This window comes from Gorilla gorilla, chromosome 9 (genome assembly GCF_029281585.2).
Source record: "Gorilla gorilla gorilla isolate KB3781 chromosome 9, NHGRI_mGorGor1-v2.1_pri, whole genome shotgun sequence".
NCBI lineage: Eukaryota > Metazoa > Chordata > Mammalia > Primates > Hominidae > Gorilla > Gorilla gorilla.
The window spans coordinates 133362277-133387532 of NC_073233.2; the positions used below are offsets into that span (position 1 = coordinate 133362277).

Below are 25256 nucleotides of genomic sequence, written 5' to 3' on the forward strand. Positions count from 1 at the left end.
CCCTGGTGCACAATTCTCTTTCTGTGGTTGCTGTGGCAATCCTTTGCTCTTTTCACGGGACCCGAGGCCAGACAAAATTTGGAGGCCTCAGTATACACCTGACTACCCAGGGAAGGGGACAAGGTAGATGTGCGTCCTGCGTGAGCTCAGCTGCCCTGTCTGGGGAGGAAGAGCCAATTTCAGCACACTCACCTTGTGTGCAGCCAGTTGTAAGGCAGAGCTGGGGAGAGAAGGCAAGGAAGCTCTGCACTGCCCTCTCCTGACAGCTTCCCCGACCACAGCGGAAGCTATGAATCCGGTCCCTCTTGTCCACCATACTCCACCTCCCTCAAAGGCTTTTGCTTTCCTGTCTCCATTCTCGGCCTTGAATCCCAGGGGTCAGCACCATAATCCCCCAGGCAAGAAGAAACTCGGGCAGCTGACCTCCTCACAGAAGTGAGAGGCAGGCCTTCTTGTCAGCGCCAGACGAGAGGGTACCTTCTTTAGCCACACTTGCTGAGAGGTCTGGGGCATCTGTTTAGAAGCAGGAGGGGAGTGCCTTGTTCACGTTCAGGAATGCTGGAGAGTTTGCACGTACTGGCAGATCACCCCATGGCCAGGTGGAAGATAGGGAAGCCAGTGGTTGGTTACACAGGCAAAGTGGGCTCTGACCAGCTCTGGTGGAGTTCCCTGCATCACTGCCCTCAGGGAGCCCAACCTCCCTCCCCCTCCTCACACCTGGAGAGAGTTCTGCAAACTCTACAGAAACCCCGCCTCTCTGGGTAGAGGAAGAAAATCTTAAGAACTGCAAGATGATTGGAACCTCACCTCCAGAGCTGGGAAGACAACAGTCCTTTAAGACAGTGGTTTCTAAGGAACACACTGTTGAAAGATATGCTACCAAAAAAAAAAAAAAATCCATGCCCAAATTAGCCTAAGATTAACTGCATATTCTATTTTGTTAGTAGAGTTTCGTCATGCACATTATTATACTAAAGGCTCTGAAAAGTCCTACAGGAAAGAAACCTGTTGAACTTTGTTTCAATTGTTCCCAGATTTGCTCCACCTCCCTTTTTTTCAAGTAATATCTATTCAAGTTATACCAATATTCCACAAAACACACTTTAGGGAACACTATTCTAAAGAAATTGCAGAGTAGCCTGTCCTACACTCTCCCCGCCAAGTTTTTCTATCAAGTTCTGCCAGCCATCTTTTCAATCACGCTGCCAACTGAAAGTGGGTTTCTTTTTTCTTTTTTTTTTTTTTTTGAGACGGAGTTTTGCTCTTGTTGCCCAGGCTGGAGGGCTGGAGTGCAATGGCACGATCTCGGCTCACCGCAACCTCTGCCTCCTGGGTTCAAGCGATTCTCCTGCCTCAGCCTTCCAAGTAGCTGGGATTACAGGCATGAATCAACACACCCTGCTAATTTTGTATTTTTAGTAGAGATGGGGTTTCTCCATGTTGGTCAAGCTGGTCTCGAACTCCGGACCTCAGGTGATCCACCTGCCTCGGCCTCCAAAAGTGCTGGGATTACAGGTGTGAGCCACTGCGCCCGGCCTTTTAAAATTATTATTATTATTTATTTATTTTTGAGACAGGGTTTCACTCCCATCACTCAGGCCGGAGTACCATGGCACAATTTCGGCTTCCTGCAACCTCCGCCTCCCAGGTTCAAGTGATTATCCTGCCTTGGCCTCCTGAGTAGCTGGGACTACAGGCATGCACCACAAGGCCCAGCTAATTTTGTTTTGTTTTGTTTTGTTTTTGCAGAGATGTGGTTTTGTCATGTTGCCCAGGCTGGTCTCCAACTCCTGAGCTCAAGAGATCTGCCTGCCTCAGCAACCCAAAGTGCTGAGGTTACAGGCGTGAGCTACCACTCCCGGCTGAAAAGGGGTTTCTGAAATCACTTGAGATGTAGGTAGTTGTATTTTTAGGAGCCAACAACCTCTCTCTGTGCATGACCCAAATGCTACCCAACCCAAGGAAAAGACACGCCATAATCCCTGTGGAAATTCAAGAGATGGATGACAGGGCGAGGGGTAGGGGAAGGTTTCCTTTACCCAAAACCGAACTCTGATATCAGGGCTCTGGCAACTCTCAGACTGACTTCTGCCCCCCACCCCCCAACCCATCAGGAAAGACCTTTCAAGCTCAGAGATCCTGCTCATGGGAGTTGGTGGCCAGAGCTCAACTTACTTGACCGAGGATCCCCTCTCCTGCCTTGCATGGGGCCCCAGGAGGGCAATGACCACCACACTGCAGCCTGCTCCAATTCATTCCTGATGAGTCATTCATTATCTCAGCATGCATTTATCGAGCCCCGACTCTGTCCCAGGCACTGTTTTACAAGGATACACCTGTGGCTAACAAGGACAGAGTTCTTTACTTCAGGGAGTTTACATTCTACTAGAAACAACTGAGACTGGGCCAGGTACGGTGGCTCACACCTGTAATCCCAACCCTTTGGTTGTTCAAGGTGGAAGGATCACTGAGCCCAGGATTTTAAGACCAGACTGGGAAACATAGTGAGACCGACCCCCCACCCGCCCACATCTCTATTTTAAAATGAATATACCTGAGAAAAAAGAAAAAGATTGAGACTGAAAGAGTGCTTGTAGCCTCCTTGTAATGGCTGTAACTATGATCTCATCCTTACCACAGAGAACTCAAACTTCTTCATTCAGAGTTGCAAAGCAGGAAGCTTTCAGCTCCACTGTGACGTTCAGGTTAATCTCAATCTTCAGACCTGTTTTGAGCCATATATTGTCTAAAAATTGTGTGCCAACTTTTAAAAGTTAGAAGGTTACACATTAAAAAATCAGATTCCTGGCTTCTCCTGAAAAATCGGGCAATCAGGCGACTTGGGACCTATATAATCCCACTTGGCCATGATTGAGTGTAGTTGAATTAACTGCTGCCCCCTAAGGCACGTTCTCTGTGTCATCAGGACATTTGCAGCCCCTGTGGTCTCCCCAACACGGAGGCTGAGGGTTCATTGCTCATTTACTATTGGCTGTCACTATTTGGGTGGCTGGTGGCTTAGTTAAGCTTCCCCCATGCCCTTTTTTTTAACCCCCTTTTGCTGTAATATCTAAGTGGTTGTTTTTAAGAAGGGAAATATTTATCTCTACTCATTAATCCATCAAGAGGATTGCTTGGCCTCTTGGGAGGCCAACTGGGAGGCCTGAGGTCAATTGAGTTTGACCAATTGGGAGGCCAAGGCGGGTGGATCATGAGGTCAGGAGTTCGAGGCCAGCCTGGCCAACATGGTGAAACCCCGTCTGTACTAAAAATACAAAAATTAGCTGGGCGTAGAGGTGCACGCCTGTAATCCCAGCTACTCGGGAGGCTGAGGCAGGAGAATCACTTGAACCTGGGAGACGGAGTTTGCAGTGAGCCGAGATCATGCCATTGCACTCCAGCCTGGGTGACAGGGCGAGACTCCATCTCAAAAAAAAAAAAAAAAGAGTAAGAAAACAAGATAGTCCAAGAGGGAGGGCCCTGCCTTTGGTACAAAATATTGGAGAGAATGTATTTGTTTGTGGGCATAAAGGTACTCCTACCTTTCATTGCAAAGTATACCTGTGTCTCGTATCCAGATATCTTCACTCATACGTTTTCTGCCTACCTTGCCTCCCCAGGCAACAATGAGGCTAGAGGCATAAAAATCACCAAGGTTGCTTGTTACAGATACAATATAGGTTCCACAACTGGTGTTTGCCCCAGATAGCTAGGCAAGATGCCCAAAGACTTGGAGGAGCATTGCTTTCAGAAAATAGTTTTCAATTGTCGGCCGGGCATGGTGGCTCATGCCCAGCACTTTGGGAGGCTGAGGCAGGCAGATCACTTGAGGTCAGGAGTTTGAGACCAGCGTGGCCAACATGGTGAAACCCTGTCTCTACTAAAAACACAAAAATTACTCAAATGTGGTGGCATGCACCTGTAGTCCCAGCTACTCGGGAGGTTGGGGCATGAGAATCGCTTGAACTTGGGAGGCAGAGGTTGCAGTGAGCCGAGATAGCGCCACCGCACTCCAGCCTGGGCAACAGGGTGAGACTGTCTCAAAAATAAAAATTAAAAAAAAAAAGAAAATAATTTTCAATCGTCTTTTGAAGCTCCTTGCTTTATAGCTGCTCCTTTAACTTCCTTTAGCCAGATACACTACCACCCTCAAGCCAGTGATTCATTCAGTACAAATTCCCAGGTGCCCACTATGTGCCTGGTAACCTATGAGGGACAAAGGATGATGAATTTTGCAGAGCATCACAGACCAAGGGACCGAGCACCGAGGACTGACAGAATTGCGGTCACCTCACACGCTCCATTTCCACTTTGGCACCTTATTTCCATCCCACAGATGAGGCAGGTTTTATTATACCACTTTCCAGCATATCTTATACTTTTTATTTCTCAGCCTCTCTCTGGGCCAATCTCATTTAGCCCCTTTGCAAATTGAATGCATCTCATTAAATCGAACCCATTTAGGACAATGCCCTTCAGGTGTGTGCATCTTAGTACATCTTTCATTTTAAGACAAGTGTTTGATTTATTTTTCATCTCATTACGCTCTTTAAAATTATGTGCATCTCATTACACTCAACGCACTGAGACAACTTATTTCTGGTATAGACATTACACCCAGTATTATCAGGCAAGAATATGATTTTTTTCATTTCATTACAAGCCTTACAATTTATGTACATCTCATTACAATCAGCCATTTAAGACAATTCCCTTCAGTTATGTGTATCTCATTATACCTTTTCATTTTCACATTTTTCTCATCTTATTATTCAGAGATTCTACTACAGGTGTGTATACCTCACATCTACCTGTTATTCCTGTGAATTTCTAGGTTCTAGAAATTCTAGCTGTTTCCACTGATGTATTGCAAAATTTTTATTCTACCAAATTCATTTAAGGCCAGCTCTGCCCATCTGTGGACCTCCCCTGACCCCTTTGCACAGGAAAGAACACTGGGCTCCCCTGGATGTAGTTGAGATTCTGCCCGTAACTTTCCCTTACACACAGGGACCATCTGAAGCAACTTCCCCCATGTGCATATTGAGGGGATTAGAGGAGACGGCACTAGGAGCCCCTTCGGTTGATAGTCCATGAAACTCTAGTCTTGTGGATGACAACTTAGCAGCTTCTCAGCTTCTCCTGGGAATGCAGCTGCTCTCCTTGGAAGCCACCCACCCTGCTGGAGAAGCTGACATTGACATCATTGCCCAGCTTCCAACAGCCAGACAGCTTCACACGTCTGGCTTCCTTTTCGACTGGAGAACACTGTGAATCGTGTGGGGACACATTTTGGAAGGAGGTGAAATATTAAATAACTGCTCTGTTATGATGGAATCTTCCCCACCTCCCAACCCAATGGTGTCTTCATCTCTCCTCCAACCCCTAACCCAGGGCTTCTCAGCTGGATTGCACTTTAGAATTGCTGAGCAAGCTTCAGTTACAGGCACCCAAGTTCTATTCTCCATCTACTGAATCAGAAACTCACAGGGTGCAGCACAGATAGGTGCATTTTTAATAGCACCCCAGAGATTCTCAACCTGATTCCACAAAAGGACCGGCAGTGAGTCACTCTGAGCAGAAAACACCTGATGCTCTCAGTGTTTCTCGTCTCAGCTGAATTTGTGTCTTAACAAGAATCCAAGCCTAGAGTTTAAAAAAAAAAAAAAATCATTTCTCAGCCCTGAAAAGGGTACTGTGGGTCAGTAATCCCAACTCACCCATGCCATATAGGAACCCTACCCACGGAACACTAAATTGTCATCTCCTGGCCAGGCACAGTGGGTCTCACCTGTAATCCCAACACTTTGGGAAGCCAAGGCAGGAGGACTGCTTGAGCCCAGGAGTTTGAGACCAGCCTAGACAACATAGTGAGACCCTCCCCCAACAATATCTACAAAAATAAAAATAAAAATATATATAGCCAGGCATGGTTGCCCATGCCTGTAGTCCCAGCTACCCAGGAGGCTGAGGTGAGAGGACTGCTTGAGACCGGGAGGCTGAGGCTGCAGTGAGCCATGATCATGCCACTGCACTCCAGCCTGTATGACAGAGCAAAACCCCTTCTCAAAAAAAAAAAAAAAAAGTCATTTCTATTTACCTTACACTGTGCACTACCTCTCAGGGCAAAGAAGGCCAAGTTGTTACACAGAGCCAACTGATCCCTCCAACTTCCACCCAGTGATCTGAGCTCTACCTTCTGCAGACAGAGGGAATATGTAGGAACCCTCCAGACTGCATACTTGTGGTCTTCAGGGCTTATGTAATTTGTAGCAGCAGCAGTTCAGGAGATCTACAGGACCTTTCTCCAACCTCTTCAACTAATCCTCATGTTCCCACCTGTCTTGCCTATCCATAAAGCACAGGAGGCTTCCCTGAGCATGACTGCAGTGGTCTGTGTGTTTTTCTTCTGTGAACCCACCCATCTCTTTGCCAGTGGAAATAGAGTCTGTTCTCTAAGCTCAAAAATAAATGTGACTTTTCACTATCCCTCCTCCACCCCTTCCCTTGAATGAACCTGCTGAGAAGCCAGAATACACTCCCACTCTTGCCACTTCACTTTGTCTTCTTGTCCAGATGTACTTGGAGGCCGCTAGTTCCAGAATCCGCAAGTACCAGGGCTCCCTGGGCTACCACTAGGCAGGATTTAATGAGCATAAAGGGTAGGTGTAAAGCTGGTTTTAGGCCAGGCATGGTGGCTCATGCCTGTAATCCCAGCACTTTGGGAGGCCGAGGCTGGTGGATCACTTGAGGTCAGGAGTTCGAAACCAGCCTGGCCAACATGATGAAACCCCGTCTCTACTAAAAATATTTTAAAAAATTAGCAGGGCGTGGTAGCGAGCAGCTGTAATCCCACTTACTCAAGAGGCTGAGGCAGGAGAATCACTTGAACCTGGAGGCGGAGGTTGCAGTGAGCTGAGATCACACCATTGCACTCCAGCCTGGGCGACGAGTGAAACTCCAAAACCCCATCTCAGAAAAAGAAAAAAAAAAAAAAGCTCGTTTTAGGGCAACAGGCTAGGCTGTACTTGTCTTGTTTTGATTTTGTTTTCAGGTTTTTTGTGCCTGTTGAATTGAAAAAACGGTCACGTCCCCAAGGCTAAAGACGCAACAGAACCAGCACTTTCTCTATGGTTTTCAAAGTTTACTAGGAAAAAATAAAAGTCACATTTCATTGAGCACGTAGCATATATGCTAGACACTAAAGATTATTTAAAACAACTGTGGGAGAATTACTAGTATTATTAATATTAGTATTCCCATTTTTTAAATGAGGAAACCAAGGCTCAGAGAAATTAAGTAATTTTCTAAAAAATTATTTAGCTTAATATGTATCTAGAGCTGGATTTGAACTCAAGGCACAAAGCCCATGCTCCTGTTAGGAGATAAGCTGCCTCTGGAGTCAAGGAGAGAGGCCCCCTCTGTCCTCAAATCCCAAGAGGTGCTTGTATCCCTGCACCTGCCTATGCCTTTCTCCTCCAAGGTCCTGGATGAAACAGCATCCAAGGATGTGGGCTTCAAACCCCAGCCTGCTTCACCCATAGCAGAGCACCTACTCTGTCACCCACCAGCTCCTGACTTGACCATCTGCATTTCGGGGAGAAGGAGCAGGACTCACGTCATCTGAACTTAAGAAAATCCTCTTCATACTATTCAAGTAGCTCTGCTATGGGAGGGGGTCAGGAAGCAAGTCATGAAGGAGACGCTGCTGCTCGGATAAAGGAGGGGGCAGTAGCACCGCTGTCGGCACTGTTGGTGATGGTTGTGCAGATGTGTTTTGGAAATTGGTGTGTGTCAGGAAATGTTGAGTCCCAGTGACCTGTCGGTGATGACAGCTGATATCCAAACCTTCTCTCCTGATCTGTGCAGCTGATTCCTTTCCTTTCTTGCTTGGAAGGCAAGGCTAGGTTCTTAGGTTCTTAGCCTTGATTGCTGAGAGTAAGGGCAAAACAGGTTGGAAGACGGAAGAAGAAAGACAAAGGGAAGGAAGTTAATCCCTGAGAGACAGGCATAGAATGGGTCCCCAGGCAAGAGTCGGGGGAGTCAACAGAGAGCATAGGACAAGCCGGAAACCTTGGGATGTTGTCAGATCAGGCAACACTTTGGTAGGAAAAAATAAAACGACTCTGTTGAAGGAGGAGAGAGGAGAGGCAGAAGTGGAAATACGCTGGACTGGAATAGAGACACCGGGTTCCTCCATAACTTGCTTCTTTGGTTCTGTGATTCATTTTCCTGTTCTCTGGGAGGCTGGGAATGGAAGAGAGTGAGAAGCAGGACACAGGGGTAGAGAAAAGAGAAAGGGAGAAAGAGAGAAACTAGATGTGCACGTGTCTCTGGGGTTTTTCAGACAAAGCTATTATCAAAATGCCAACCAGCTCCTGCATGGCTAATTTGCATATTCCATGCTGTGCTCTTTGAAGCAGGATGAATATGCATGAGGGCTTGGGCGGGGTGCAGAGCTGCTGGGCTGTGGGCTAAGGTGGCTCATTGTTCTTTTAGAAGAAAGGCATTAGTAAGAAACCAAAGCACTTTCCCAGCGAGCAGAGTGGCCTCGGCTTCCCTTCCCCGATGAAGGGAAGAGAGCAAACCTCAGGCTCAGACAGAAACCCTAACGACCATTCTCTCATCCTCTCAAGGAAATAAATAATCAGGCGCCATCAAGAACGCAAGTATCTCTTCTCCAAGAGTAGCATTTAATTACTTTCCACTCCACGCATACTAATTACGGAGGCTGACTGGGTGATGAGAGTCACCTCTCCTGGCTTCCCTGGAAACGAGGCTGCCACTCCCCATTTCTTGCTTCTGCTGCAAAGAAAGCTGGGCGTCCTGGGGTGCTTTTTGCCTTTGACCTCTGGTGAGACCCCTAAACCTCTCAGTGACCGGGCTGTGGTGGGAGTGCCTGGGACATACTGGGTGCTCAAAAGAGGCTTGGGCATGGACTCGGTGAAGTCCATTAAGACTTGGGTTATAATTAACCCTAAGACACCTGGAGGACCAGGTCTTCTCATTAACGGTCTCCATCCCTTCTTCCCTGACCACCAGTGGAAGACAGTCATTCTCCAGACATTAGTCCAGCAAGTATGAAAAGGGTTTATTTAACTTTAAAAATCCAATTTGTCCCACAAACTTAGGGTCACAAAATGCTCCCTTTGGGTTTTCTTTCTGAAGTATCACATTGGTCTTCTGAAGTAGAGATGAAAGGATAGAGACTGTTGGAATATTCCATTTGAAAAATAGTTTTTCCCGCATGACCATTTGTTTCAATTACACATAAATAAAGGCTGGCCTCTGGTGCCATGGTGTTTTCCTTTTTTTTTTTTTTTTTTGAGATAAAGTGTTGCTCTGTCACCCACGCTGGAGTGCAGTGGCACAATCTCAGCTCATTGCAACCTCCGCCTCCTGGGTTCAAGTGATTTTCCTGCCTCAGCCTCCCAAGTAAGCTGGGACTACAGGCGTGCACCACTACAGCTGGCTAATTTTTGTATTTTTAGTAGAGAGGGGGTTTCACCATGTTAGCCAGGCTGTTCTCAAACTCCTGCCTCAGGTGATCTGCCCACCTCGGCCTCCCAAAGTTCTGGGATTACAGGCATAAGCCACCACGCCTGGCCCTATGGTGGAGTTTTCTTACCAGAACTTGACCAGACTAGGCCTAGCAAAATCCTTTAATTGATGGAAACATACCTTATTTATAGGCTGTATTTGCCAGACAGACCTCTGACCTACCTAGGAGGGCTCCCTGCAGACCGTGGCTCTCTGGTACACTTCGCGGAGTGCGGACATCCTAGACAGGACTTGAGTTTTGCAATCAAGATTGACTCGGGCCTGAAAATCAGTTAATTCTTGAGACTCTTCCCTGAGGTTTCTACAATCCAGAAAGACCAGAAGAGGGAAAAGCTGAGGGAAGACAATTGGGTTCACCTGATAATCACACTAGCCACAAATTCCCTAGGTTCAGCATTGAAGAGTCAAGGATTCAGCAACTCTGAAAACCTAGGGCAGAGTTTCTCCAATCCTTGATGCAAATACAAGTTGCAGGGAGATTTAGCTTAATATGTAGTAGAGCTGCATTTGAACTCAAGGCACAAAACCCAGGCTCCTTTTAAGAGAAGAGCTGCCTCCCTTTTAAAGGGAGACCTTGTTAAAATGCAAATTCTGACTCAGTAGGCCTGATGTGGGGCCTGAGATTTTGCGTTTCTAACAAGCTTCTAAGTGCGGTCAGTGCTGCTGGCCTGGAAAGCACACTTTGAATAGGAAGAACACAGGGAAGGGCAATGCAAAACCATGAGGAATTGATTTCATATTCCCCTTAAACTCCAGATAGACGGACAAACAAGAGAGAAAGGAGGAGCCACTGTTTTCAGCCTGCCCTGCTCACCTCCTCCTAGCCAGAGTGTATCCCCAACACTCGAGATTTATTTTTAACTGCCAGCAGCTTTGATTAGCTTGTCTCTGCCGCTTCAGACACCTGCTGGCAGGATAAATTGGGGGAAAGGAGTGGCTGACCGAGATCTGACAAATCCAAGGCAGGAAGAAAAGCTCTCAGGAATTCGCTGCTTCCCCTTTGCTGAGGCTGGTGAAAAACCCCATCGCCGGCAGAGTGCTAAACATGCTAATGACCTCACTCCACTAATGACCCTGGGCATGTTCAGCCTTAGCACCAGGAACTGCAGAACTGAATCCATGCCCTTTTATCACAGGACGAGTTGTCACTTCCGTGCTCCTGTGGCAGCCGGGGCTCTATCTGTGGAGAAGCTCTGCTCTGGGCAGATGCCTGGACTAGAGCTTTAGGCATTGCAGCAGTTTTCCTGGGGGGATAAGTCTCCATCACCCCGAGCTAAGATTGCTAGTGTTCTGCTTCTGGAAAAGCAGAGGCCGAGCTAGGCGCGGTGACTCACGCCTATAATCCCAGCACTTTGGGAAGCCTAGGAGGGCAGATCGCCTGAGGTCAGGAGTTCGAGACCAACCTGACCAACATGTAGAAACCTCATCTCTACTAAAAATATAAAATTAGCTGGGTGTGCTGCTGCATGCCTGTAATCCCAGCTACTCGGGAGGCTGAGGCAGGAGAATCGCTTGAACGTAGGAGGCGGAGTTTGCGGCGAGCTGAGGTCGTGCCATTGTACTCCAGCCTGAGCAACAAGAGTCAAACTCCATCTCAAAAAAAAAAAGAAAAGCAGAGGCCCAGGAAGGGAGGCAGGGCACTGGGAGTGCCTTCTGTATTCCCTAGATGGATTCTGTGGCCTTCTGTGGAGCTGTTGATGGGATAAAGTATGGCTTTCTCTGTGGCATGCTTAGTTCAAGCAGACACTAAACTCCTGGGAATCAATGGAAGTCTCACTGGATAAGAAACCTAAATGCCAGCCTGACTCTACCACTTCCTACACAGCCTTGGGCGAGCTACTGAACATCTCTGCTGCTTGGTTTCCTCCTCTGCAAAATCAGGATCATACTAGCACCCGTTTACACGTGGGGATGCTGTGATGTGTGCTAATGTGCGATGAAGCCAGTGCAGGCTACAGCAAGTGCCCAGTACAATTTTTGCTTTCAGAGGAGGATATGGGAATTGGCAGGCTCAATGTCTTTCAAGCCAGAAGATGGAAGCCAACAGAATTCAGATTGTGGTGAGATCGAGCCAGCATCCGGGATACGAGGAGACCTTCGCCTGCTGGTTGGTCAAGGCTGGCAGCTGCCTGCCATCAATGCTGGAGACAGCGCGAGGAGTCAGAGCTGCTGTTCATGGAGGGCCACGGGAAGGGCCAGGGACAGCACTGCAAAGTCAAAGGACACTGTTGCCAGGGGTCGTTGGGGACAAACAGGGAGTGGTGGTTTCGTCAAGTACAGGAAACAAGTTGCAGTCCCCTACATTGGGAAAGCTCAGCAGAGCTGACTCCCCGCAGGCCCTGAGCCTCCAGGTCCCCGTGGACGGCCTGGGGAGGGTCTCCAGGGCCAGCCTGGCCATCCCACCAGGAGATCTGCAGCTGTGTGGCTCCTCCATGAGGCCCACTTTCCATCTGCTAATTGCACACTCTCACCCCCGTCTCACCCACTCTGACCAGCTCCTTTCTGCAGCCCCTGGTGCAGCTCCCTTGAATGTGGCTGAGCAGCAAAAACTGAGGTTGCAGAGGGTCTCCTTCTGCCTATACTGTATGCAGCCCCACTGTGTCCCATGATCCCACCACGACCCACAACAGGGCATGCGCCCGGTCCCTAAACACAGCACTGGCTGCCACAGGCCACAGGCCAGCGTGTAAAGAATGCTATACAGCCCGTCTCTGGAGTCTGGAGCAGAGGGCTAATGGACATCACACTCCAAAGCACATGAAGAATATTAATTAAATGAAGGTTTTATTTCAAAATTAGTCTTAAGAGTATAAGCTGTTTTTGAGGGCTGTAGCCAGACTACATAATGAGCGGTGAAAGCGGCTGCCTTCCCCTCTCCTGACACCAGCAAGGAGGAGGCACCATCACCGGCCCTGCCCCATCATGCATCCAATGATTACTAGCACTAGAAGCCAACGGCAAAGGACCCCGCGCGCTTGCTCTTGTTTAATCCGGGTTAAGCTATACATGTTTAAATACATGTCGGAGGTTACATGGTCTCATGCAGTCCCTGTGATGGAATGACTCTTGCTCAGTGACCTCCTGCAGCGAGGCTGCTCCAAAGGGCAAGGTTAGGTAGGGCAGAGCACTGCAACGAGAAGAGAGGAGGGGAGAGCGGTCAGAACACAGTTGCAGGTCGGGACCTCCGAGCCCAGGATAGCCCTAGCTGAGAGCAGTCACACCAGCTCCTGAGTGGTGACAGCCCCCACTTAGTGCCTAGAATAAGGGAGAGACAATGGCAGGTGGTTGCTGGCTATAATAACTAAACGTGTAGTCTCCAGGGCCTGAGTTCAAATCCTGAATCCAGCCATTACTAACTACATGACCTTAGGGAAATTAACTTCACCTTTCCATGCTTGTTTCTTCATCAATACAATAGAACATACCTGCGCCTACCCCGCAGGGTTGTTGAGAGGCTTGTGGCAAGTGCTGAGTAAATATTAATCACTTGTACAAGTTCAGTGACAACTCAGTGGCTCGTGAGGGGTAAAGTCTAGCCCTCCGACTACCAAATTTATATAACCTGTCTCTATAATCCTCCTTTGAGAACCTCCTTTGAGAAATATGTTGCTTTTTTAAAATCTTTGAGTCACAAACCCTTTCTATGGTTTTTTGTGTTGTTGTTGTTGTTTTGTTTTGTGGTTGGGTTTTTTTTTTTTTTTTTTTTTTGAGACAGGGTCTTGCTGTGTCACCCAGGCTGGAGTGCAGTGGTGTGATCACAGCCCCCACTGCAGTCTCAGCTCCTGGGTTCAAGTGATCCTCTCACCTCAGCCTCCTGAGTAGTCGGGACTACAGGCGCGCACCACTACACCTGGCTGATTTTTTTTTTTTTTTAATTGAGATGCGGTCTCACCATGTTGCCCAGGCTGGACAAGTTATTTTTAATGTTTACTCTAAGTTCCTCCTGCTGAAATTTAAGATTAGTCCTTCTGATCCTTATAGAAACAATATATCTCAGGATTTCTTAGCTATAGGTCCCACAAATATGGTCCCTCTGCAACCGTAAATAGTTTTGTGTGCATGCAGGACAAAAAACAATAAAATAATAGATCTAGACAGTGAGCAATCCTCAAGGACTATTAACATCACAAAAGGAAAGACAATCAGACAATATATGTCACCCCATGGAAGTCTGGAAACCTATAACCACCTATAATGTAGTGCTTATCAAAAAATCAGAAGCTGTATCTGATCAGGCTTCCCGTTCTATCAGTTCACAGGCAATAAAGAAGACAGGAGAACATATTAAATTACACCATGGGGATGAAATTAGCAAAAATCCACAATGAGGAAATTCTATGGCACAAACAACCTAGTTTCTCCAACAAATGCATTTCAAGAAATGGAAGAGAGAAAGAAAAGGGGAACCTATATACATCAAAGAGATGTAAGAGACATATTATTATCTAATTGCAACCTACTGATCTTTTTTGGCCCCTGATTCAAACAAATAAACTGAAAAATACTTTATGGGAAAAACAGGGAATACTGATTGGATAGTCACTACTAAGAAACTCTTGGCTGGGCACAGTGGCTCATGCCTGTAATCCCAGCACTTTGGGAGGCCAAGGCGAGTGGATCACCTGAAGTCAGGAGTTTGAGACCAGCCTGGCCAACATGGTGAAACCCCGTCTCTACTAAAAATACAAAAATTAGTTGAGCATGGTGGCAGGTGCCTGTAATCCCAGCTACTTAGGAGACTGAGGCAGGAGAATTGCTTGAATCCAGGAGGCGGAGGTTGTAGTGAGCTGAGATCGCACCATTGCACTCCAGACTGGGTGACAGAGCGAGACTCCATCTCAAAAAAAAAAAAAAAAAAAAGAAACTCTTCATTTGTTTTAGTTGTGAAATGGTATTGTGGCTATGTTTTCCTCAGGAGTTCCTATGTTTTAGAAATGCATACCGAAATAGTTATGCATGAAAACTATGACAGAGATTTGCTTTAAAATAACATGGGAGGGGAGAAGTTGGGTAGAGGTGTAAATGAAATAAGCCTGGCCGGGACTTAATAACTGTTGATGCCGGCTCATCAGTACCTGAGAGTGTATTATGCCATTTCCTCTACTCTTATATGTACAACCAGTTTCCATAAGACAAGGTTAAAAAGTTATGAAAGGGTGTAGTCAATTATGTCTCCAGCTTCCTTTCAAGTGCTTGAAAAGTATTAAATTATCATCAGGCTTTGTTTTTCCCAACTAAATACTAAGTAGCCCAAACTCTGCAGAATTTTCACAATAAGTCCTCTGTCGGTTTGCTGCTCCAAGGAAAGTCACTGGTGACTCGGGGGTGATGGAATCTCCTCCTGCGGCCTCCTGGCAACACCCAAAGGGAAAACCTATTACTCCAAAGCCTCTCAATTGTCCCTGATTTCCCTGGCCCCTGCCTGGTCTGGCCTGGCATGGGCAAGCTGGGAAGGTTCCCTAACTGGAGCAGGAGATCCAGAGAACCCCTTCTGCTCCAGGAGGCCTGGGGCTGCTCTTACCTTTTAAAATGTAGTCCGTTAGCAAAGTAGGCACCTTCTCATTATCCTCCTTCATGGCAAAGAGAACTAGGAAAGGAGAGAGAGAGAGGAACTAAGATACCATCTGGTCATGAGGTTCACTTCTAGGGCCACATGATCCACCAGCCCAGAGTGAGAGAGAAATGATTCAAAGGAACCAGACATTTATTGACTATTGAGCAAAAGTCTAGAAGGCTCTATCAAGGGTCAGCATTTCAGGGGCAAGGGCTAAAAAACTACCTATCCGGTACTATGTTCACTACCTGGGTGACAGGTTTAGTTTCAGTTGTAACCCAGACCTTGAGCCCAGGCATTCAAGACCAGCCTGGGCAACATGGCAAAACCTCATTTCTAATTAAAAAAAAAAAATAGCTGGGTGTGGTGGCACACGCCTGTAGTCCAAACTACTTGAGAGGCATCATGCAACATGCCCCCGTAACAAACCTGCACATGGTGATAGACGAGGACACAGCAAGAGCCACAGCGTTTGTCTCTAGGTAGTGGACCTACTGGTGACTTTCTTTTCTTTTTTATTTTTGAGACAGGATCTCGCCCTGCCACACAGGCTGAAGTGCAGTGGCGTGTTCTCAGCTCACTACAGCCTCAAACTCCTGGGTTCAAGTAATCCTCCCCCTCTCAGCCTCCCAAGTAGCTGAGACTTACAGGCACGTGCCACCATGCCCAGCTAATTTTTTTTTTTTTTTTTTTTAGTAAAGATGAGGTCTTGCCATGTTGCCCAGGCTGGTCTTGAACTCCTGGGCTCAAGCAATCTTCCCCACTTGGCCTCCCAAAGTGACCTGTGATCATGCCACTGCACTCCAACCTGGACAACATAGCAAGACTCTGTCTCAAAAACAAGAAAAAGACCAGCCTGGACAACATAGCAAGACTTTGTCTCTCCAAAAAAAAAAAGAAGAAGAGGAAGAAAAGAAAAATAAGAAATAAGAAAGAGCTATATGTATAAGACATAGTTATCAGTGAAGAAAGAAGATTACAGAACATTTATTAACTTTATAATTAAATGCTAATGTTCATAGAAAAAAATCTAGAACAATAATACATGAAACTGTTAAGTGGTTATCTCTGAGTGTAAGACAATAGGGGATGTTCTTTTCTATGCTGCATTTCTGTGGGGTCTGGCTTTTCTCAATGAGCACGTATTACTTTTATAAGCCGAGAAAACACTAAAGATCAACTGGCACTGATAGCTAGGGTCAGAAGGCAGCTGCAACAGTGGGATTGCCACTTCATTTCGATATCCTTGTCCTCCTTTGATTACCTTGCCTAGTTTCAAGACAGGGTAATGAAACTTGAATCCAAGAATTAGGAGTGAGTGAGGAAGAAAATCCAATGGTGGTGTGAGTCAGAGGCCAGGTCCAGAAAAAGAGACTCAACCTGAGGCCATTGAGGGGTTGGTTTGTTTCTGTTTTATTTCTTCTGTATCTTTAGACATGTATTCATCTCAGCTTAAGTGGATTCTAGGGGGTCCTGGTTTCTTCTGGGTTTTTTTTTTTTTTTTTGAGATGGAGTTTCACTCTTGTCATCCAGGCTGGAGTGCAGTGGTGCAATCTCAGCTCACTGCAACCTCCGCCTCCCGGGTTCAAGCGATTCTCCTGCCTCAGCCTCCCAAGTAGCTGGGATTACAGGCGTGCACCACCACATCTGGCTAATTTTTTGTATTTTTAGTAGAGACGGGGGTTTCACCATGTTGGCCAGGCTGGTCTCAAACTCCTGACCTCAGGTGATCCACCCGCCTCGGCCTCCCAAAGTGCTGGGATTACAGGCGTGAGCCACCATACTCGGCCTGTTTTATTTTTTTCTGCATTTTTAGACATGCCTTCATTTCAGCTTAGTTGTCAAGAACACTTTGCAACTGAGCATAGGCAGACTAAATGCCACACCACGAAGATCACGTAAAAATACAATAATTGCTCTTGCCAATACGTATCTAAATTAATCTCCAAAATCTAAAATTTACAAGGATTGGCTAGTCGCAGGAACTGGTCTTTAGCCTATGTACTTAGTTCAAAGAGTAGAAGAGAGAAGAGGCATTGTTCACAAATTCATATGAGGATCTGCCAAAAAAGAGAGGATTCATAACCTATAGGAGAACTGGTATTCAGAAAAGATGGCAGGTTTTTTTTCTAAAAGCAATAGAATGTTGGAAGGTAGTATATCCACATGATAGAAGAGATAGCCATAAAAAGAACATTAACAAAGTGTTAACTAATGTGACCAAAATCATGACACAAAATTTTATAGCCAGTATAATCTCAATTATATAGAAAAGATACAAAATATTATGTCTGAAAAGCACCAAAATAGTAACCACAGTGGAGTGGACAATGAGTTATTTATTTTTCTTTGTTTGCTTTTCCTTATTTCCAAAGTAGTCTAAAGGATGGATACACTCTACTATAATTTTTTTAATGAACTTAAAAAATGTAAACAAAACCGCTCAAAATAGAAAAAAGTCTGTTTCTTAATTAAAATGAAAAGATTTCACACTGAATTCCTGAATGGGTATCTGCAACAAATTAATAGCTATTTATTTTTTTGAGCTATGATAGAATACTTTACATATATCAACCTTCATAATTTGTCCAAATTACTTTCCAAATGTAACTTGTGTGAAAACACAAACATTTATAAATGTCAGTTCATCTCTATTTTCTCCCTCAAAAAAAAAGAAACTTAGTGCATATTTATGCAAATAAAGGAGTTTACAATGAGTTAAGGACAAGTCACTGTACTTTGATTTTAAAATTCCTGATTCTCAAGGACACAGTGTCTATTGATGCAGGCATGATGTAGGCAGGATTTCTGTTTGCCAGAACCTCCTGCTTTCACTCTCCAAATTGATAAAAAATGAAACGTTTGGTCACCTTCAGCACCAGGCCCCAGCAGGTATCCATCCTCCTCAGCTGAACAGAAGCTCAACTTCCCTTCTCCTTGGGTATCCAGTAGGCCCGCACTGGCCCCTTCCCTCCAGAACAGGCTGCAGTGGGCGGGGCCTCGTTAGCTGTCACTCTCTGCAGGGCACGGTTGCCAAGGAAATGGAATTTCCCTCGTGATCCTCTGGGCCTGTCACCACATCTCAGCCTAGGATTTTTCTCGTCCTAAGAGGGCCAAGCTGACACTAATGGCTAACACCATGTGCCCCCCAGCCCTTTGGGGGTCGTACTGTTTGATGTATATAAACAGTTACTGTCTACAAAAGGCTCTTTGTTACACACTGTTTTCCCTCATAGTTCAGAATGTTTATTAATATTTGACAATAGAGCAAAGTGGAGGAGAGGAGGCAGTCACTTCCTGGAAGGAAAGCTGGACTCTATTTTTTCCAGTCAGCCTTACCCCACCCAAGAAACCTTGCTTCTCATTAAAACTACAGCGAGACCCACAGACCAGGCGCCCTGCTTCAAGGGGCACAAGTGCCGACCAGGCAACCTCAAGTTGCAGGGAGAGAGAAAACAGGGAGGCACAGGATGCCAAGCCTTGGGAACTGCAGGGGAAAACAAAAAGTCCCCTGCACCAGCACCCCAACCTCTTTCACCAGCTCACTTTTTTTTTTCCCCCAGCAGGCCTCTTCCCTTATGGGAACCAGGAGAAAGAAAAAACAGCTCTGGTTATCACTGCAGAGTATTTTAATTTTACACTGTGCAGGAGGATGTGACGCAGTCATGTGGAGGGTATTTTGGCCCATGTAAACCTGCTTTGAGGAGTCTCGGGCCTGCGGCACAGAGGTACAAAGTACAGGCAGGAAGGGAGAAAAAGGAGCCGCTGATCTGGCTGAGAACAAGAGGAACTCACTGTTTGTCAGCATCTGCAGGTCTTCCACTGAGGGAGGAGAGGCTTTCTTCTCGTAAGGAATGACTGTGTTCAGATACTGCAAGACAAACAGCATGCAGGGGGCTTGAGACAGAAGACATGCTTCCTCTGGGTTGAGATTTAGCCTTTCTCTAAGACACACACTGCAAATCTGACCTTCTCTGAAACATTCATGGTCACTGGTACGTCACTGTTTCAGAACTTCTTACCCATCTTTAGGGAATGTCTCTTTAAAAGTAAGCCTTTCCCACATTTCTCTCCATCCCAACTTCTAGATTCTTCCTACACTACAAACTTCTCTGTTATTTAGGAATCCTGGGGAGCTTTTTCTCCTTCAGACTGAGAGCAGAGAATAAATCCAAGGGGATTATATTTTCTTATTCTTTGCAGTGCAATTTGAGAAGGAATTGTTTGTCTTTTGTCAAAAAAGATATGCAAGAGAACCTCAACCCCGCCCAGGGTCTCTGGTGTCAGATTTGCTCCCTCTGCTGGATGTCAGGTGCTCCTACAACAAAACCAGCATCAGGGCCTAGTGGGCTGTCAAAGGAGTCTCAATGAAGCCTGAGGTGGTGAGTGCCAGAGCTCTAGATCAAAGCTAAGAAGCTCACTTTTTTTTTTTTTTTTTTTTGAGACAGAGTCTTGCTCTGTCACCCAGGCTGGAGTGCAGTGGCTTGATCTCAGCTCACTGCAACCTCCACCTCCCGGGTTTAAGCGATTCTCCTGCCTCAGCCTCCCAAGTAGCTGGGATTACAGGTGCCTGCCACCACACCTGGCTAGTTTTGTATTTTTAGTAGAGAGGAGGTTTCACCATGTTGGCCAGGCTGGTCTCGAATTCCTGACCTTGGGTGATTTGCCCGCCTCGGCCTCCCAAAGTGCTGGGATTACAGGCGTGAGCCACCGTGCCCGGCCAGAAGCTCACATTTTAGTCTTGGCTCTGCCACTGACAGTGTGTGCCTTTGGAAAAATGCCTTGAATCTCCAGGCCATAGTTCTCACTGCCATAAAACAAGAGGACTGGGATCGATGCTGCTAAAATCTCTTCCCCTTCTCTAGACTCTCTAGAATTCTAGAGTTCTAGAATTCTAGCACTTAGAATTCAGCTACAAATATGTTTAAAACATATACACTTTCATGTACACTCATTCCACCATCTCAAACTTTCTGTTCACGTGCCAGCTATGTCTATTAGATTATACACTCCATGAGGACAGGGGTCAGGACTTTTCACCTTTGCACCTGAGGGCTTAACAACAGAGCTTAGCACATAGCAGGCGCTTGATAAAAGTTGTGAATGCTGTCTTAATAACCAGAAATGCAAGCTATGTCACAGGGAAATTACTGAGCCAACAAAAAGCCACAGCATGGGTTACAACCAGAGCTGGGAAGCTGCAGAGGCAGTCTTAGTGGGAATGGCTTGGCAGGTGATCCAGTGTGGTGGAAAGTTAACTAATCTCTAGGATGGGATCTATCATCAAATGGACTCCCTTTTAATGCATTTCATCCTTAAAACAACTTAATTCTTAGACCTACAAGCAGTGTTGAGTTTTAAGTCTTGCCCATGTCCTAGAACACTAGAGCTCAAAAAAAAAAAAAAGTTTCCCTTTTAAAAAGATATTGTCTGTTCCTCCTTAAGAGGAGAAAAAAGTGTTAGGACCCCTAACCCCCTAAATAAATGCTGGGATAATTCTGGTGAGTCACTGTCCCCCTGCGTTGTTGGGGAGGCCAAGCTGCAGGAGTCTAGGAAGAGAGCTTGGAGCAGGGAGACTACGCGTACCTGTTTGTCAGTTCCTGAGGAGCCAAAGGTCTGGCGGATGCCACTCTGCAGAATGTTGGAGATGCCTTCCATGCTGAAGCGCTGTGGGGGAGAGAGACACTCAAGAAAGGCAAATGCTCCTTGCTCCATTGTCACCACACCCAGGGACCTCTCAGCTACCAGGCTGTCCCAGATAACGCCCCAGGGTTCTGTGACTAGACAGTAAGTGTAAGACATTGGCTTACAGAGACAGGCCAGAATTGAAGCCTGAGCTTTGCAAGAATAAACAGAGTCTCAAGAACTCTTATCTTAGTAAGTCCCTCAGGGCTACAAGACCCCTCTCCATCCCCCAGTTTTCCTCCTTTTATCCTCCATCATGCAAATAGAAAAATAAAGCAGTTCAGTCAAACTTAGATGAACCATGATGCAAAGATCTTAGGGGAAAACAAAATGTTCAGCTATCAGAAGAGGCTGTCTTAAAGCAACTATCCTGATGGGGGAAGTTTTTTTCAAAATGTACATGCGGAGAACTAATTCCATAGGTCTGTGATAGAGCCTAGGGAAAGGCATTTTGAAAAAAACTCCTTAGATAATTCTACTGAGCTCCCCTGATTAAGAACCATGAGTGGCTGGGCGCAGTGGCTCACACCTGTAATCCCAGCACTTTGGGAGGCCGAGGCGGGCAGATCACGAGGTGAGGAGTTTGAGACCAGCCTGACCAACATGGTGAAACTCCGTCTCTACTAAAAATACAAAAATTAGCCAGGCGTGGTGGTGTGAACCTGTAATCCCGGCGACTCAGGAGGTTGAGACAGGAGAATCGCTTGAACCCGGGAAGCAGAGGTTGCAGTGAACCGAGATCACACCACTGCGCTCCAGCCTGGGCAACAGAGTGAGACTCCATCTCACCAAAAAAAAAAAAAAAAAAATGAACCATGAGAACCACGGGTTTGGGTTAAACCCAAAAATAGAACAATAGAACAATAAGGCATCTGGGGCCAGACACAGTGGCTCACGCCCATAATCCCAACAGTTTGGGAGGCCAAGATGGGCAAATCACCTGAGATCAGGAGTTTGAGACCAGCCTGGCCAACATGGTGAAACCCCATCTCTACTAAAAATACAAAAATAATCCAGGAGTGGTGGCATGAACCTGTAATCCCAGCTACTAGGGAGGCTGAGACAGGAGAATTGCTTGAGCCCAGGAGGCGGAGGTTGCAGTGAGCCGAGATGGTACCATTGCACTCCAGCCTGGGCAAAAGAGTGAGACTCTGTCTCAAAAAATAATAACAATAATAATAAGGCATCTGATCATTTTCAATCACTGAAACACCTTAGCACATCCTTAAGAGACCAGTCAGGACTGGAACCTGGGACACAAGGAGGGATTTGGACCCAGAATTCCGAGGCCCATCTCAAGACTCCCGACACGAAATACCCTCACTCCACTTTCTTTAAGGTCTTGCCTACAGAGAACACAAGCCAAATTCAATTATTTCCTAATGTTTACACACTGTCTTCCTGGGTTAGACTGTGAGCCCTTTGGGGGAGTGGAGGAGACAGGTGATATCTTCTCCCTTTCTGACCCCTTGTCTGTCACAGTGTGCTGCTCACCACCACTGCTCGGTAAACGTTGATGAGTCCCCTGCAGGGTTGGTAGGGCACTGAAACGGGCAGGGTTGGAGGTTGGAGGCACCCAGTCTTCCACCTGGTTGTTCACCTACCTTGAGAGGCATCTGGTTTCCCTTCTCTATCCGGCTGCTCTGCAGGCTCAGCCCTTTCTCTTTCCGCCTCTTTTTCATCAGTTCTCGCTGCTCCTTCTGCTTGTTCTGAACCTCAATAAGCACCGTGATAAAGGAGTTCTTCACTTCCTTCTCAAACTCCAGCTCGTCCCGGCGGGCCAGCTGCTGCACCAGCTCCTCCGAGAAGTCGCGGATGGCACCCTCCACCTGGTCCAGCAGCTCGGTCAGCTCAGACCCAGACATGTGCCTCAGCCCTGCAGGGGAAGACCATCTCCCGCATAACACCTGCATCCACACCAGAGCCCGCTGGGGAGGCTCCTGGGGCCACCACCAATCAAGATGGGACTGCCCCTCAGAGGAGACCCCTTCCAACTCCTTAAAGATCCAAGAAAGACCTTCACAATTTAGGGGCACGCCAGGAAGGCGGGGGCCTGTGTACTGACTGCAGAAGAGAACACCCCTCTCAGGAAACAAAGGAGGAAGAAGAAACAGCCCACGAGGAAGTCTGTGGACTCTATTCTCAAAAATGGGGATGGACAGACAGATCCTTTGTTCCTTCTATTTTCTATCTGTGTCCATAAGATTCCTTGTGTGAAATGGGTCAAGAATTGGGGATGGAAAAATGGTGGGAGGGAGGTTTTTGTCATCCATACTGAAGAGCAATAGAGACGTTGGTGCTTATTCCCAAGAACTGATCAAGATATAGCATACGGCAGCAACAACAAAAAAGCCGACCATCTGAGCTCTTCTTTACATCTCTGGTCCTGTGTCGCAGCGCATGTATTCAAAAATATGTGAAACCTGGAAGATTGGTGACTATGCATGAAAAAATAAAGCCTAGCGGGTTAGCATACGGCAGTCAGCTACTTTCAAAGGAAAGAAAAGGGAAGCTGAGATCATGGGAAACACATAACTTTAAGAAGTCTCCTAAGACTTCTTTCATTCAAAATAGATTTGGATATTTTATTCCAAATTTTTCTGTTTACATATTATATATTTTCATAGTTGAGATTATACTTGTATACAGGTCTAAATCATGCTTTAAAACTTTATACACTTTAGGCTGGGAGCAGTGGCTCATGCCTGTAATCCCAGCACATTGGAAGGCCGAGATGTGCGGATCACCTGAGGTCAAGAGTTCGAAAACAGCCTGGCCAGCATGGTGAAACCCTGCCTCTACTAAAAATACAAAATTAGCCAGGCATGGTGGTGCCTGACTATAATTCCAGCTATTCGGCAGGGTGAGGCAGGAGAACCGCTTGAACCTGAGAGGCAGAGGTTGCAGTGAGCAGAGATCACACCACTGTACTCTAGCCTGGGCAACAAGAGCAAAACTCTATCTTAAAATAAAAATAAATAAATAAATAAATAAATAAAAACTTTATACCCTTTAAGCATTTTCTGATTAAAAATTCTTTTAAACACTTAAAAAAAAATTTTAGGCCAGGTGCAGTGGCTCACACCTGTAATCCCAGCACTTTGAGAGGCTGAGGCGGGTGGGTCACCTGAGGCCAGGAGTTCGAGACCAGCCTGGCCAACATGGTGAAACTCTGTTTCTACTTAAAAAAAAAAATATATATATATATATATATATATATATATACACACATATATATAATTTGAAAAAATAAAATATACTTGGGAAACATCTTTTAAAATGTGTCTCCATCTAATGGTATCTTTTTGCGGCAGGGGAGGAAGAATTAATTGATTGACTGGTTTTTAATTTTTAATTTTTGTGGGTACATAGGGGGTGTATGTGTTTAGGGAGCACATGAGATGTTTTGATGCAGACATGCAATGCATCATAATCACATCATGGAGAATGAGGTATCCACTCCTAAGGCATTTTTCCTTTATGTCACAAACAATCCAATTATACTCTTTTAGTTATTTTTAAATGTACAGCGTCTAATGGTGTCCTTCACTTTCACCTCAGAATCCATTTCCCTCTTCCTCTTTGTTTCTGCTTTGCCCGGATATTTGCTGACTTGGTTGGGCTTTCCCCTTATTCTGCTCTTTGGAGCTGCCCTCTCCCCCTTCTGTTTTTTTGCCATTTCACTCTGCATTTCAGCTGTTTTCACAAGTCTTTTGCTGAACGCGTCTATATTTGGGACCTTTGTGTGGCTGGGAAAGGCCTGACAAGGGCAGTCGGGAATGCAGCGAGGCAGCCAAGTCCAGTTCAGCACCGAGCAGAGTCTCTGCCGGCCACCTCCTGCCGCTGCTATTCAAAGCCAAAGTCTGACTTGCAGGATGAAGGCCTCCAGATTCTGCCTCTGCTTTCACCACTTCTAACCCGTGGTTGACCTTTGAACCCTGACCAACCCACCTTCTTCCTCCCCTGTTTCTAAGTTCCCATCTCCCCACGGGTGGATCGACTCCTAGGATGTGGCCCGTTCTGCAGCGTGGGCATTTGATACCCTACGGCTGGTGAATTGTTCTGCCTTTGCTGTGTTACACTTTTTCATTTCATGCTTCATCCAGCCGTTTCTTGTGCACAGTCATAATTACTATAAACCTGTGTCAGAGAGTTAAGAGGATGGCCTCTGGAGTTAACCTACCTGGCTTCAAATGTTGGCTTCACCCCTTATGACTTCTGCGTGGACTAAGCACAAATACAAATTTTAAATGAGAGGCTTGATTCTCCCCGTTGAAAATAAGGGAAGAGACTTTTCCTCTCCCCCACCTCCCTTTTCTTTCAGAATTTCTTCTACCTATCCTTTTCAATCTCTCAAAGATTTAGATTAAATCTTTAAAATAAACATATGTTACATTTACATTAAATTATTGTCATGGCTAAAATAAGCCTCTTGTCATTCTTATAATTCAGGAGG

At 46.1% G+C, this 25256-nt stretch overlaps 1 protein-coding gene across 7 annotated transcripts in view; it reads right to left on the reverse strand.

The window, feature by feature from the left end:
* Window positions 1-12326: 12326 nt before the first annotated feature.
* FEZ1 (fasciculation and elongation protein zeta 1) overlaps window positions 12327-25256 on the reverse strand; it is a 50490-nt gene continuing 37560 nt past the window's right edge. For all 7 annotated transcript variants that reach the window (XM_063693651.1, XM_055356320.2, XM_031016278.2 and 4 more), the window contains 5 exons: window positions 22405-22676; window positions 20702-20782; window positions 18911-18986; window positions 15083-15148; window positions 12327-12688 (listed from right to left, as the gene is read on the reverse strand). In XM_063693651.1, coding sequence (XP_063549721.1) covers window positions 12672-12688; window positions 15083-15148; window positions 18911-18986; window positions 20702-20782; window positions 22405-22676 — 512 coding nt within the window. In that variant the 3' untranslated portion in view covers window positions 12327-12671. The remainder of the gene's footprint in view (window positions 12689-15082; window positions 15149-18910; window positions 18987-20701; window positions 20783-22404; window positions 22677-25256) is intronic.